The sequence below is a fragment of the Vulpes vulpes genome, chromosome 8, assembly GCF_048418805.1.
Source record: "Vulpes vulpes isolate BD-2025 chromosome 8, VulVul3, whole genome shotgun sequence".
NCBI classification, from domain to species: domain Eukaryota; kingdom Metazoa; phylum Chordata; class Mammalia; order Carnivora; family Canidae; genus Vulpes; species Vulpes vulpes.
In genome coordinates, this window is record NC_132787.1 from 77,065,343 (window position 1) to 77,078,565 (window position 13,223).

General features: G+C 54.1%; 1 protein-coding gene across 2 annotated transcripts in view; it reads left to right on the plus strand.

Annotated features, from left to right (window-relative positions):
• Window positions 1-12,388, plus strand: part of KCNIP3 (potassium voltage-gated channel interacting protein 3) — an 82,326-nt gene extending 69,938 nt beyond the window's left edge. For both annotated transcript variants that reach the window (XM_025994324.2, XM_025994325.2), the window contains 7 exons: window positions 1,898-2,022; window positions 2,477-2,546; window positions 2,805-2,875; window positions 7,976-8,083; window positions 8,784-8,888; window positions 9,558-9,620; window positions 10,259-12,388. In XM_025994324.2, coding sequence (XP_025850109.1) covers window positions 1,898-2,022; window positions 2,477-2,546; window positions 2,805-2,875; window positions 7,976-8,083; window positions 8,784-8,888; window positions 9,558-9,620; window positions 10,259-10,306 — 590 coding nt within the window. In that variant the 3' untranslated portion in view covers window positions 10,307-12,388. The remainder of the gene's footprint in view (window positions 1-1,897; window positions 2,023-2,476; window positions 2,547-2,804; window positions 2,876-7,975; window positions 8,084-8,783; window positions 8,889-9,557; window positions 9,621-10,258) is intronic.
• Window positions 12,389-13,223: the final 835 nt, after the last annotated feature.

Sequence of the window (13,223 nt, forward strand, 5' to 3'; positions counted from 1 at the left end):
TTGTCTTGAAGTCTACTTTTTCTATTACTAATAGAGCCACAGCAGTTTTCTTATCCCATTCCACTCTTTCACTTTCCATCTGTTGCTGTGATTTAAGGGTATCCTTTTTATAAGTAGCCTATAGTTGGGTCTTGCTTTTTCATCCACTCTGAAATGTCTGCCTCTTAGTTGAAGTAAGCAACTGATTTTTAACATCCATTTATGCTGCTGTGTCCCTTCAATCTACTGCATGGTCTGTGGTGTGCACCCCCCCATGTTGTGCCCACCCATCCTGCCTGTGATGGACTCCTGGGAGGTCTCCAGCATCCCTGTCAAAAATACCATTGCCATGAACATCCTTGCACAGCCCCCTGGCTGGCTCAGATTCTATTTGGGATGTTTACCCAGAGTAGACTGGCTGGCTTGCAAGGTTTGCCTATACTTAATTTGACTAAGGATTGCCAGATTTAACAATATGTCCACATGGTGATGGGAATGATCCAGAAGGGAGAGCAAAAAGATGATGAGGAAGGAGGAAAGAGTGGGGAGGCTTGGTGCAGCCACATGCTCGAAAGAGTGGGGCTGGGACCCACTGTACAGGTGGAGGGGTTTACCTCAGCTGGGAACCTGGGCAGTTCATTCCCAGAGAAGGAGGGAAAGCAGTTGTTTGGGCCACTACAGGTAGATGAGTAGATGTCGGGGTGGGAGCTTGGAGAAGTTTTCTTCTGTGGCTTCTGTTTTCTCAGTGATCTAGGAAGCAACCTGACAAAGGATGGGGGTGGAGGCACTGGGAATTAAGAGAGAAGGAAGGTATGAAAAAGTTGTCTTGGAGATCAGGAGCATGGATGGCCCAAGGCAATAGAGCCTGATTGCTGGGCACTTTGCAGGGCATGGTGGCCCTTAGCGAGAGGTAGCGGTACTCATGGGAGGGGCCTGGGTTCAGGGCAGCTCCAGGCAGGGCTCAGTGGACTCCGGTTAGCAGTGTTCCTTGTCTGGTACTGCGCTGGGCTCTGTGGGCACAAGATGGGCAGTGCAGGGAGGCTCACAGTGCTCACCCTGCAGGGGGAGCCAGTGAGCAGCTATGAGATAATCATGGGCTTCCAGGGGCCACCAGGGGAGGCCAGGGGTGGTGACAGTGCCCTGGGGATGGTGCTCTCCATTTCAGTGGGAAGTTCTGTAATTATATGAACATGCCTTTTAGCAAGGCGCTCAGTGCTGTTCTGTCTATAGCTTGATTTTGTGTTGTAGAAGTAATTCATACTGTACCAAAAGAAATAAGAAAAATGTAAAAAAAAAATCATAAATAAAAAAGTAAAGAACACCTGAAATTTGCCTCCCCCACCAAAGGTAATCATGGTCCTTCCCCTATGGGCCTGTGAGGTCTGACCTCCTACTTAAATGTGAATGACACTGTCACACCAAATGCAGCCAAACAGCAGCATGTTAGGCTGGATGGGCCAAAAGTGGTGACCTCCTCATTCCTGAGAGAAATCAGAGAGGGCAGCATGGAGGAGGTAGTCCAGGAATTGGGTCTCAAAGGCTGAGGTCCCTTGAGTTTGTCTTGCTGTCTTTCTTCCTCCCATCTCCCTTTGTTTAGTGTCTCTCTAGAATAAGGCCAGCTCCCACCCCCATCCCACATGTGGCTGAGAGGGTGGACACAGTCTAGATGAGGCAAGTGGGAGGTGGGGGCTACTCCCTGTGAGGAGCAGAGTAGCCATGAGGCACAACTCCTGAGTGTGTGTCATTCTACCACAGCCGCGCCATTTGTGCAGTGCACAGCCTGTGAGGCCAAACGTGGTAGTCATGTAAGGAGAGTCCCTCCACCCCTACTTTAGCCCATGGCCTGGTGCCCACACCGGAACAAGAGGAGGAGCAGGGGCACTTGTTCCACCCACCCTGGGTCTCTGCCCCCTTCCAGATAGCAGCGACAGCGAGCTGGAGCTGTCCACGGTGCGCCACCAGCCAGAGGGACTGGACCAGCTGCAGGCACAGACCAAGTTCACCAAGAAGGAGCTACAGTCCCTCTACAGGGGCTTCAAAAACGTGAGTGTTACCCATCCTTCCGGGAGAGGCCCTGATCCACTTCGCCCTCCTGTCCCAGGCTCCAGGAAGGAGGAACGCTGGCCCAGAGAGACCTTCTAGAAACTTCTCCATGGCACAGCAAATATCCTAGGGGCCTTTATAGATCTTATGTTTTGTGGAAGAGCTATCTGGGGGTGGGTCATGTCCCAGAATCAGTATTCTGAAGGCACCATCCTCCTTTCTGTGTGTTCCCAGTCCTGGTACAGGGGAGGAGTGTGGAGGAACCAACTGCCACTGTCCCACCCACTTATCCCTCCTGCATTACCATGCCCCAACACCAGTTTTTCCCCAGTTCCCAGGCTCATAGAGCTCAGGTGGCAGTATCCCCAGAGGGAGGAGAGAAGCCAGGCTCTGTGGAGTTTGGGCATGGGGCTGGGGATGGCCAAGGTCGCTGAAGGGTGGCTCCCTGCCGCAGGAGTGTCCCACGGGCCTGGTGGATGAAGACACCTTCAAGCTCATTTACTCCCAGTTCTTCCCTCAGGGAGGTGAGTCTGAGGCCAGGCCCCCTGGCTCTCCCCCAAACCCCCCATGGCCCCACTGTGGCAGCTCTACAAACAGTAGGTGTCACTTTTACTGGGAGGGGATCCTTGCCTTTGGCCTTTTTGCCTGCCGGAGGCCTGGTGTTGCCTCTGCCCTGTCGGAAGGGCAGGGAAGTCCAGCTCAGGATGCAGCTGGACCCCACAGCGGGGCTGCCTGGAGTGGGAGACCCAGAACACCCCAGTGCTCACCCTTGCTCTCCCCAGATGCCACCACTTACGCACACTTCCTCTTCAACGCCTTCGATGCCGATGGGAATGGGGCCATCCACTTTGAGGTAGGTCCCCCTTGACCCCTCCTGTATCCCCTGCCCCCTGTAGCCCTTGAGGGGAAGGTGGGGGGTCTCTCTGCCCTGGTGCCTCTCTTGGGCCTTTCAGAGGCCCAGACAAAATCCTGGGCATAAATGGTCCAGGGTGTCATCCCGAGAAGGAGCAGACTATGCTCAGCTGGCCCTGGGCCTAACTGTGGACTTAGGGAAATGTGACGTTGCCGCCTGGCCACCCTGTTCTCACTCATCCTCCTCTTCCATTCCAGCCCCACCAAGCCAAAGGAGCATCTAAGGCACTCTGAGGTGGTAGGAACCCAATGCGAATTGGCATTTGGAAAGGGGGCGAGGCTTCCTCTGGGGTCTGTGCTCCTGGCAGGGTTTCAGACACTCAGCCCCAGAATTTAGCCCTGGCCACAAAACAGGTGGGGCAGCCAGCCTGAGCAGAGCGGCAAGTGTAGCGTGCTGTGGCGTGCCTGCCTCAGACAGCTGCCCCCCAGGAGGGCCCTGCCGGGACTGTGTGGGGCAGGCGAGCAGGCTGGCCGAGCTGTGGGCTCCACCTCGGCTTGGCCACACGGGACCCATTGAGAGAGGCCCCGTCTGTGGAGCCCAAGCCCCTAAAAATAGCTGCAGGCGAAAAGCTGAAACCTCTTTGGACGGGAGAACCTTGCTGAGAGCCCGGCCTGATCGATAACCACCCTGCTCCGCTTCCAGGGCCAAGGGCAGCTGACAGGAAGGCAGAGGAACAGGCAGGCGGGCTCAGAAAGCCCCTGGACGAGCCGGGGTGTAATAATAACCTGTCGGTAATGCCTCTCAGTTTATTTTTATGCCTCGGCCAGCCTGCACACTGACACGGGGGCCGAGCGGGCGGGGCAGCCCGAGGCCACAGCCTTGCCCTGGGACCGCAGGGGCCCCCTCCCTCCCCAGGCTGCAGTCTCGGGGCTGCCGCCTGTGTAAGTGTACGCTGTCATCATCTTTTCTGTCTTCGCTAATACCTGCACACGGTAAAAACCCAAGCACCGCAACGGTAGACGGGGAGAACTGATTGTCCTCCACTGTGACCAGGCTCTTGTGTATCCTTTGGGGGGCAGTTAAGATTTCCAGGAATGAAGTGTGAAGAGGAATCTGTGAGGAACCCAGGCAGGGCTTTGCGAGATAGTTTTCCTTGTTCAGAAATCAGCTGATCGAACAGCTCACCAGAGTCCCATTGTACGCCCCCATGGGTATCAGGAGGGTCCTGTGGTCTTTGCTCTCGCTCCCCTGAGGGAGGGGTCTTGTGGTCCCTTTGAGGTGGTGGGTGGTGGGTCTCTGTGGGGTGTGCATCAGTGGCTTAGTTGCCGGCACTGCTGCTGAAGCCCATCTGCTGGGCGCCTTCTCAGAAAGTCAGGCATCTCTGGCATCATCCCGGGCCTTCTTCATGCTTCTTTGCCATGAAATCAGGTCCTCTGGTTTCACATGGGTATGCTTGTTTATCTTGAAGACCTTCTTGATTTCAGTGTTCTTCTCTAGGAAAGCTTTTTCAGAGAGGAGGGCACATATGTCCCCAAGGACCTTCCAATCAGCAGGGCCTAATGCTGGGTGCACCAAGGTTTGGGATTCCTGTGACAGGAAGGACTGCAAGAGGTGGGGGTGACTCTGGGCCTACCGGAGACTGAATCTTTCCATGTGCCCCTAAAACAAAGTCAGGTCAGCTTATTGATATTTATAATGATCCCAATTCTTGTTATAGATTCTTGAGAGAAAAGACACATGTTAGCTAAAATGTATTGATGTGGTAAAAAAAATTTCAGTTCCCTACCCTTACCAAAAAGAGTACCAGAAAACAAAACGGCACACAGGCCAACCTCATCTTTGCCAAGTGGGAACAGCGGTCCCATGTCCCACCTCGGGCCCGCCTGCTATTCTGTTCCTCTTGGGTCCTCTGGGGTTTGCTCACAGGAGGGAGCCTGGTGTTGGCCTCCGCAGCCCAGGCACAGCCTTGTGCTTACAGGTGGTGGTGGGCCAGAACCCACCATGCCATCCAGGGCCTTTCTCATTCAACCCACTCATTGTGCCAGCACACTGCTGCTCCTTTGGAGAGTTGGGGCCAGTCATGTCTGGAGGAAGGTGTGGCCGCCTCTCCCTGAGCTCCCTCTGCGGTAACCCACTCCCTGTGTCATTCGTTGGCTAAACCTCATGTGACTGCAGTAACCAGAGAGGATGCAAGCCCATAATCACACACTGTGTTCCCCCTGCTCCCAGCTGAGCTCCTGCTATGTGTGCTCTACTGGAGCACATCTCCATTCTCCATTTTCATGTTCTTATGTGCACCTAGGGGTGTCTTAGCCTGGGAATGGAGACCTGTATCACTGTGCCACAGCAGAGCCCCTCATCCTCCCCCTCCCCAGGCTCTGCCTCTGGGACAGCCGCGGACCAGGGGCTGTGGATGTGATGGACTTCATCTGCCTTGGAGTTAAGATCAAGGAGTTACAACTAGTGACAGTCTCATATGAAATTGCCCTTGTAGGGCTGGACATTTAGAACTACCAGGTACTCTGGCTTGCGCTGGCAGGACATGGGGTCATCTGTGTGTTATGGAGGATGAGCCAGTGGCCTCGCAGGGGACATTCCCACTCATCTCTGTGCTAGTTCCATCCCCACTGTTCTACCTACACGCTCAGGGACACAGAATGGAGACGTTCCTTGGCTGTGGCTGACTAGGAGGGCTCTCAGGCGGCAGGCCTGGGATTATGAAGATAAGACGGAGTGAGGGGCAGTGCTGCTGGCACCCTCCTGTGGCCTACATGAGAAGCGAGGCCCTGTGCAGTCCTCCCTATTCCCTGCTGCCTTGAGTGGGGCTCCATACCTTTGCCTCAATCCCTAGGACGTGATTTCAGGGACATCGTACCTCTTCACTAAATCATGCACAAGCTTTAGGGATGATCCCCCAAACCTGGGCATGTAAGAACTATCATCTGTTTCTCCTGTTTCTCCATTTTCGTGTTCTTTACTTACAATCACATGGCTGACTTTATGAGCCCAGCAGATTTACAGGATGGGCTTTGGAAACCCAGCAGTGAACCACCAACCCACACAGCTGTTGTAGCCAGTTGCCATTGTTTGTGTCCATGACTCCTAGGCACATACGTGTTGCCCTTTCCTGGCTGCCCGGTCTCAGACTTCCGGCTCGCTGTTTGGGGGTGGGGGTAAGGAGTTGGACCTCCCATGTGCATACATGCCTTTCCTATCATCCCCTGGCTTTCTGGAACTGTAGGATTCAGGCAAAACAAGGATGGTGGTTTACTCTCATGGCGTGAATTGGATGCCCAGCGGAGTGAGTCTTCTGATAAACTGAGTCTGTTGTCCTTTCTCTCGCACCTATTGTCATTTTGCCTCCAGTGAACAATGGTCCTGATATTTGACTTGCCTGGGGGTGTGATCTCATCATTAATTCATCCCCAGGCCTTTCTCCAGTCATTGGAACAGGCATCTCCTGGGAGACGGGGCTAGCTCCCCAGGCTGTTTCCCCAGGCTTGGGTCTCCTGGTTCCAGAATTCCTCATCTTCTCCTGTTTTATCCTCTTTCTTCAGGGGTGCAGCTTCTAGCAGCTTTCTGCAGCTTCCTATGAAAGAGTATATGGGAGGTCACTTAGCTGTCTGGAAGCATCTTCACTGTATTCTTGCTCTTGCTTGATACATTGTGTTGGACCAAAAGCTGTTGCTGCCAAAGGCAAAGCATCCTGCATCCTGACCCTGTGTACAGGGCCTGATTTTGTTTTTTTCTGTTTGGCTGGGTTTTTCTCTCTGAAAGCTTGTAGGATCCTGTTTTTGCACCCGGTTTGCTGAAATGCCATCTGACTGGTACCTGCAGGCAGCACTGCGGGCTGTTTCCACTGTGCGTGGCCTCGGCAGGAGCTGGACACTCCCCCAGCCTTCCATTCTGGGGAGTCCTTCCGTACTTCTCTGGTCTGCTTTCCTCCATTTCCTCTGTGTCTCCCTGGAACTCCTGCTGTACGAGCAGTGGTTCCTCCATGGTGGATCTCTTGTGATCCTCTTTTCTGTTTTCCAGCTTTTTTGCCTTTTTCACACAACTTTACAGAAGATTCCACTTGCTCTTCCAAACCTTCTTCTGAGGCTGTCATTTTGCTTTCTTATTTTTAATTTCCAAGAGCTCTTTCTTGTTTTCAATCATTCCCATTTTGTAGCATGCTATTTGTATTTTAGGGGTGACAGATTTCTAATCTCTGCTTCTAGTAATTTTTGTTGAGGTTTTTTTCCTCCTGGAATAAATTTTGTTCCTCCAGATTGCTTCCCTATTTCCCTTTGTCTCTCTCAGGTACAGGCCTCAGAGTCAGAAAATCTGATGTTTGAGTGGCAGCCCAGCCCTTTGGGGCACAGCCGGGGCTCCCTGCAGTCTATCATCCTCCACTCCCTGATCGAGACAGCCCTTCTCTGTTTCCTTCTCTCAGAATAACCTGGGAGGACCCCATGGGGCAGGGAAGGCTCAACCTGCAGGCTTTCCGGGAAGTAGAAGAAAGGGCTTGCTTTCTACCAACTGTTAGAGCAGTTGGACTTTTCACACGGATGCTGCTGGAACATTCATGTCTTGTAACATTATAATAAATTATCTGCCATGCCTCAGAAGTGACTGCAGCACACGGGTATGTCACAACCCCAGAGCTGAGCACTGTTAGTTTAGCTTTTAAACTCTAAGTTTTCAAAAAAAAAAAAATAAATAAATAAACTCTAAGTTTTCAAGCACCTTGACATGCAGATACTTGGTAAACTAAAAGTAGAGCACTCCTCTTTGTTAGAAGAGCACCCCCAGGTCTTCTCTATCAGTAGCCGTGCATTAAATGGGTCTAAGACACGATGAATTTGAATATCTTTATTTGAGATCAGTACCAACCACCATGCCATCCCCAATACACACACACACACACACACACACACACACGCTCACACACCCGTACATACACGCACATGCACATACTCACACGGTGTTGACCTAACAGACACCGTCTGCCTGCACTATAACACAGGCTCCTCGTGTAGAGGCGTGAAGCCACATAGAAAACTGGAAATAAAATCTGGGCTCTGGGCTGTCACTCCTCACCCTCCCCTCCCTCCTTAGGACTTTGTGGTCGGCCTCTCCATCCTCCTGCGAGGAACAGTCCATGAGAAGCTGAAGTGGGCCTTTAACCTCTATGACATTAACAAGGACGGCTATATCACCAAAGAGGTACAGGATGGGGGGGCTCCCTGCCCCTCTCCCTCACTGCTGCTTCACACTCCCAGCCTCTCTCCTCTACTCTCCTGCTGTCCCAGCTGTCCTGTCTCCCTTTCCTGTTCAGAGACATGACTCTCAGCCCAGCGCTGGAGGGGAGAGCAGCTAGGGGGGGCTCTCTTCCTCTCCAGGCTCTTGTTCATGGACACCTGGGTGCAGGGAGCATGGAGCTTGTGTGGCCCTCACTATACATCTTGAACTAGTTCAACAAATGTTCTTAGATTATTCTTTCTCACAGGGAAGTCCTGAGGGAGACACAAGTGGAGAAGCTGGGGACAGAGGGCAGGAGGAGCTGGCCTTGGCTTCCACCAGTCAAGGGGGCAGTGTGGTCCCTTAAGGCAGGTGGGAGTCCTCACCATAGGCCTACAATCAGGTTTTGGTTAGCCCAATCATTTTTTGGTATATGAAATAGTCGCTATAGTTTCAAATTTTAGAGATGGCACATCAAAATCTCTCTCCAACTTCTGGAGTCAGAGGCTTGCACTGCCTACGCTAGATGGGAGTGAGCTCATCTCTCTCCAGCTGGGGCACCCTCCTGCTCACTCACTGCTGCCCTGGAGGTGCCGTCCACCCTCTGATGGGGCCCCTTCCCTTGGGCCCTGGTACCTCCTTACGTCCTTGCAGCCAGGCTCATGCCAGCCCCTCTGGCCTCCAGGAGATGCTGGCCATTATGAAGTCCATCTATGACATGATGGGCCGCCACACCTACCCTATCCTGCGGGAGGACGCACCTCTGGAGCACGTGGAGAGGTTCTTCCAGGTGAGAGCTCTAGCCCCGGACTTGAGGGGAAGGGCAGATAGAGGAGGGAGGGGTTCCTCCTCTTAGGACAACCCTGCAAGCCACTCCCCTCTGTGAGCCCCCGTCCTGCCATGAGGAGGTTAAACTTGCATCCCCTACCTGGTCAGGATCCCAGTGAACAAATGAAAACATCATCCCCACTCCCCGATCCACTGAACCTCATCTCAGGGCAGGCCAGGGCTTGTGGATTCAATGGGGCTGACACACCAGGCCAGTGTTCTGGTGCCTTCCAAGAGCCCTCCCAGCTCCTCCAGAAAAACAATGCAAGAGGACTGGGGTTGGGAGTAACCTTGCTCTGTGTCCAGGGCGAGAAAGGGACTAAAGTTTCCACCTCCCATGTACTGGTGGTCCCTGTGCCTTGGTAGCCCCATCTGCCCTGGCTGCCTGTCAGGGAGATGAGGGGGTCAGAGGAGCATGGGGATGCATTCTGGGAAGTGTAAGCCCAAGGAAGCTGCTGGGAAATGGCTGGGTGTGGGGAGCAGGCTGGCGAGATGCCAGAGAGGTCAGCTGTGCCACAACGGTAGCTGAGGAGGGCACTTTATATGGCCTGGATCCAGAGTACAAGCCAGAGGGGACAAGTTGGGATGGAGCAGACCCAGAGACTCACTGAGGGCTTGGCTTGAGTTGCAGAAAATGGACCGGAATCAAGATGGGGTGGTGACCATTGATGAATTCCTGGAGACCTGTCAGAAGGTAGGTGGCATTAGGGGTTGAGGATACTCAGGGTCCCCTGCCAGTCCCCAAACCCCTCCTAACCTCCAAACTCCATGTTTGCACTTTCCTCTGAGCCCGTCCCATTGCCACCAGCTCCTGCCAGCCCTCAGTCCAAGGGCATGCCATTCCTCAGACTGCCCCATAATGCCTCACATCAGAGGGGACAGACATGGGCCAATGGGAGGATGATGGGCCCTGTGGCCCTCAGTACAGGGTCACACTGTGATCAAGGTGCCTGGAGGATCCCCCAGCATTGCCATGGATCTTCCTCTTCAGAGCACCCTTGGGGCCTGTGACCTGTGCTTCCACTGGCCTTAGCCACCAGCATCACTCCCAGATTGGCCTCTCAGGTATCTCTGGCCTCCATCTGAGTGCAGCCAGGGAAATGTGTCCATCAGCAAGTAAGAAGCCCCCAGATGGGCTTGCAGTCAGACTCTGGGGCTGAAGACAGGCTGGGCCTGACCAGCTGCCCCTTCACTCAGTGAGACAGAGTGATCACTGTAGGGTTCCGAGTACCCAGCAAGAATCTGCTCAAGGTAGGAGCAATTTGGGCACTGCCCTGCCCTGTCCACCCAGGGTCTGACCAGGCCTCTCATCCCTCTTCTCTCTCCACACAGGATGAGAACATCATGAGCTCCATGCAGCTGTTTGAGAACGTCATCTAGGACATGTCGGTGGGGAGGGGTCCTTGGGTGGCCACTGCCACCTCTGCCCCCAAAGAAATCTCAGTCCTGCCAGGAGCAGCCTCCATGAGAAACTTTTTTTCTAATATATTTGCAAAACGTGAACAGTTTCCTCTAGACACACACACACACACACACACACACACACAGAGCCCATTCCTTTGGGCTGGTAGAGGGGGTGCAGAGGTCAGGGAGGGACTGAGTCTGGCTGGGAGTTGGATCCAGGTGATGGGAGCCAGACTACCCCAGCCAGCCCCTGTCTAGGCCCGGGGGGGTGGGGCTGCCTCTGGAGGGGGCACTGAAACAGCAGTGTTTGCAGGCTGCTGGCCATGGGGTGCTGCCAGGAAGGAGCTCAAGATCCCCTACAGCAGAGGGTCCGGTCTCCAAAATAAAGGCCCCTCTGGTGTGTGTCCCCTTGCCCCTCCCTCCTACTACCTTTCCTTCTCACCACACATGGGCCAAGTTCTGGGAGCTACTCTGGCCTTCTTGTCCTTTAACCACTCCCTGCCCACTGACTGCACTCCCAGGACTTCACCACAGGACAAGAGGGGGCAGGCAGCGGGATCAAGAGAATTGGGACTAGGAGAGAGAGGTAGTAATGGAGACAGCCTGCTGTTTCCTGGAAATGCTTCCTTGGATTCCCAGGAATTGCCTGCCACTCCACTGGCAAGCCCCAGTGGTAAGGGGCCACTGGACACTTTTTTCCATCCTGGGAAGGGGGCCTTTCAGGCTCAGGGATTGGGTTTCTTGGTGGAGAATCAGGGGGACTGTCTGCCAAGTCCACTGAAATGGAAGAAGCCTTCCCTGCCCTAGGCCTAGCTCAGTGGGAATGAAGTGGGTGGGGCCACCGTACCCCTCTGGCACTAGAGTATTCCACCCCAAGGTCATTATAGGTTCTAAGAAGAGGTCACAAGGCTCAGGGACTGGCAGCCAGGGAGCCCAGGTGGCAGAGCAGGCCTCCTTTCTGAGCAGCTCACCTTCCGCGGCCCCCCACTACCACTTCCTGATTAGGGTCCTCTAGCAGTGTGGTCACCCCTCTCTACACAGCTCATCCAACCCCATACACAAAGCACAAGCACCCAGAGCAGCTCAGGTGGCAGCCCACAATGCAAGCCAAGGACACTTGTTCCAAGATCAGGCCCTCCTAGTGGGCTGAGGCCTGGGTTGCGATGGCCCCGATGCAGGTAGCTCTGGGCAGGAAGCATAGGGTCAGTTCTGTACCTCAGAGCAGTGCGGGCTCGAAGCCCGTCCCCAGCCCAGCCCGGCCCAGCTCACCAACGTTCAAAAGCACAAACCGTAGGGACTCTCCCTGTCTGGGTTCTGCTCTGGGGATGGAGGCTGATGTCAGCCTGAAGGCAGAGCCAAGAATGAGAACTGAGGGGCCTGAGGCAGAGTGGTAGGTCAACAGAAACCTCCAGGAAAGAGAGAGAGGCTGCTCTCATTGGCTCAGGCCTCCCCAAGAAGGAACCCAGTACCCCCCCGGTAGCGTGGGCCTTTCTGAGGAACATTCCCGTACAATACATTCCACCGGCTGCCACCCCCTCTCTGCTCAGGCCTGGCCCAAGGGTGAGCAGGGCCCTCAAAGGAAAGGTGGAATGGCGGAGGCCATGGCAATTGGCCTGGTTTGTCCACAGGGACCCCCTGGCATCCACACCACACAGGTGGCCCTCTCCCTCAGAGTTGTACTGACACCCCATCTCCAGTTTGACTGGGGTGGAGGAGTCTTTCTTCCCTCCTCCAGGAGGGCATCAGCTTTCCCTGGCTCAGGGATCTTCTCCCCCTCCGCCCACCCCCAGCCCCTCCCAGCTGGTGTAGCTGTGCTTCTAAGGGGCCGAGGCCATAGGAGAGTGTCACCACCATGCCCCTGCCCCCTCTTGGCCTTGGGCCAGACTGGCTGCACGTCCAAGCAGGAGGGGTCTGTCTCCCACACTGGGATGCGGACTGGCCGCATGTCTGCATGGCAGAAGCGTCTCCCTTGGGTGCAGCCTGGGAAGGTGGTTCCTGTTCTCAGCGCCCACCAATATTCAGTCCTGTATATTTTAATAAAATAAACTTGACAAAGAAGAGGGACTTTTGTTGGCTTTATCCCAACTCTGGATTTCAGTCCAGCCCCTCCTATCCCTGCTGCTATTAGCCATGGCTCCTGCCCAGTGCGGTGCTCGTAAATGTTTAACATTCCCTGAATTGTAGCATTGCCAATTTCCATGCTCATTTTATTTCAAGCTCCCACTGTGATGTCACTGAAGGTGGAGCCAGGAAGAGATGCCCACAGTTGGGAAGCCTTTACCAGAAGCTCCAGCCCTGCAACCTCTGCAAAGCCAGTGGAGCAGGCTGACTTTTTGAGGTGCCATTTGTATTTCATTCCCAGACCTTTTTTTTTTTTTCCAGTTCCAAGAAGTCCTTTCTGCTGTGTCCCCTTGGCTGGAGGGTGCAGGTTACAGGGCAGAAGCAGAATCTGCCTGAAGACATCTTTTTTTTTCCTGGCTTTATTTTCAAAAGTGTAAACTCGTGAGAGTTTATGCTAGGGGAGGAGTAAGAAATGAGAACCTGGCAGGTAGGAGAGGAAGGGGTTTTCCCAACTCAAGGATGGGGAGGAGGGGGATCCCTGGGTGGCGCAGCGGTTTGGCGCCTGCCTTTGGCCCAGGGCGCGATCCTGGAGACCCGGGATCGAGTCCCACATCAGGCTCCCGGTGCATGGAGCCTGCTTCTCCCTCCGCCTGTGTCTCTGCCTCTCTCTCTCTCTCTCTCTCTCTCTGTGACTATCATAAATAAATTAAAAAAAAAAAAAAAAAGGATGGGGAGGAGGGAAGTTCCGGGGTGATCTGCAGTGCTTTAAGAACCAGACCCCATACCATGTGACATCACCTCCACAGTGAACACAGACCCAAGCCTCCATGAG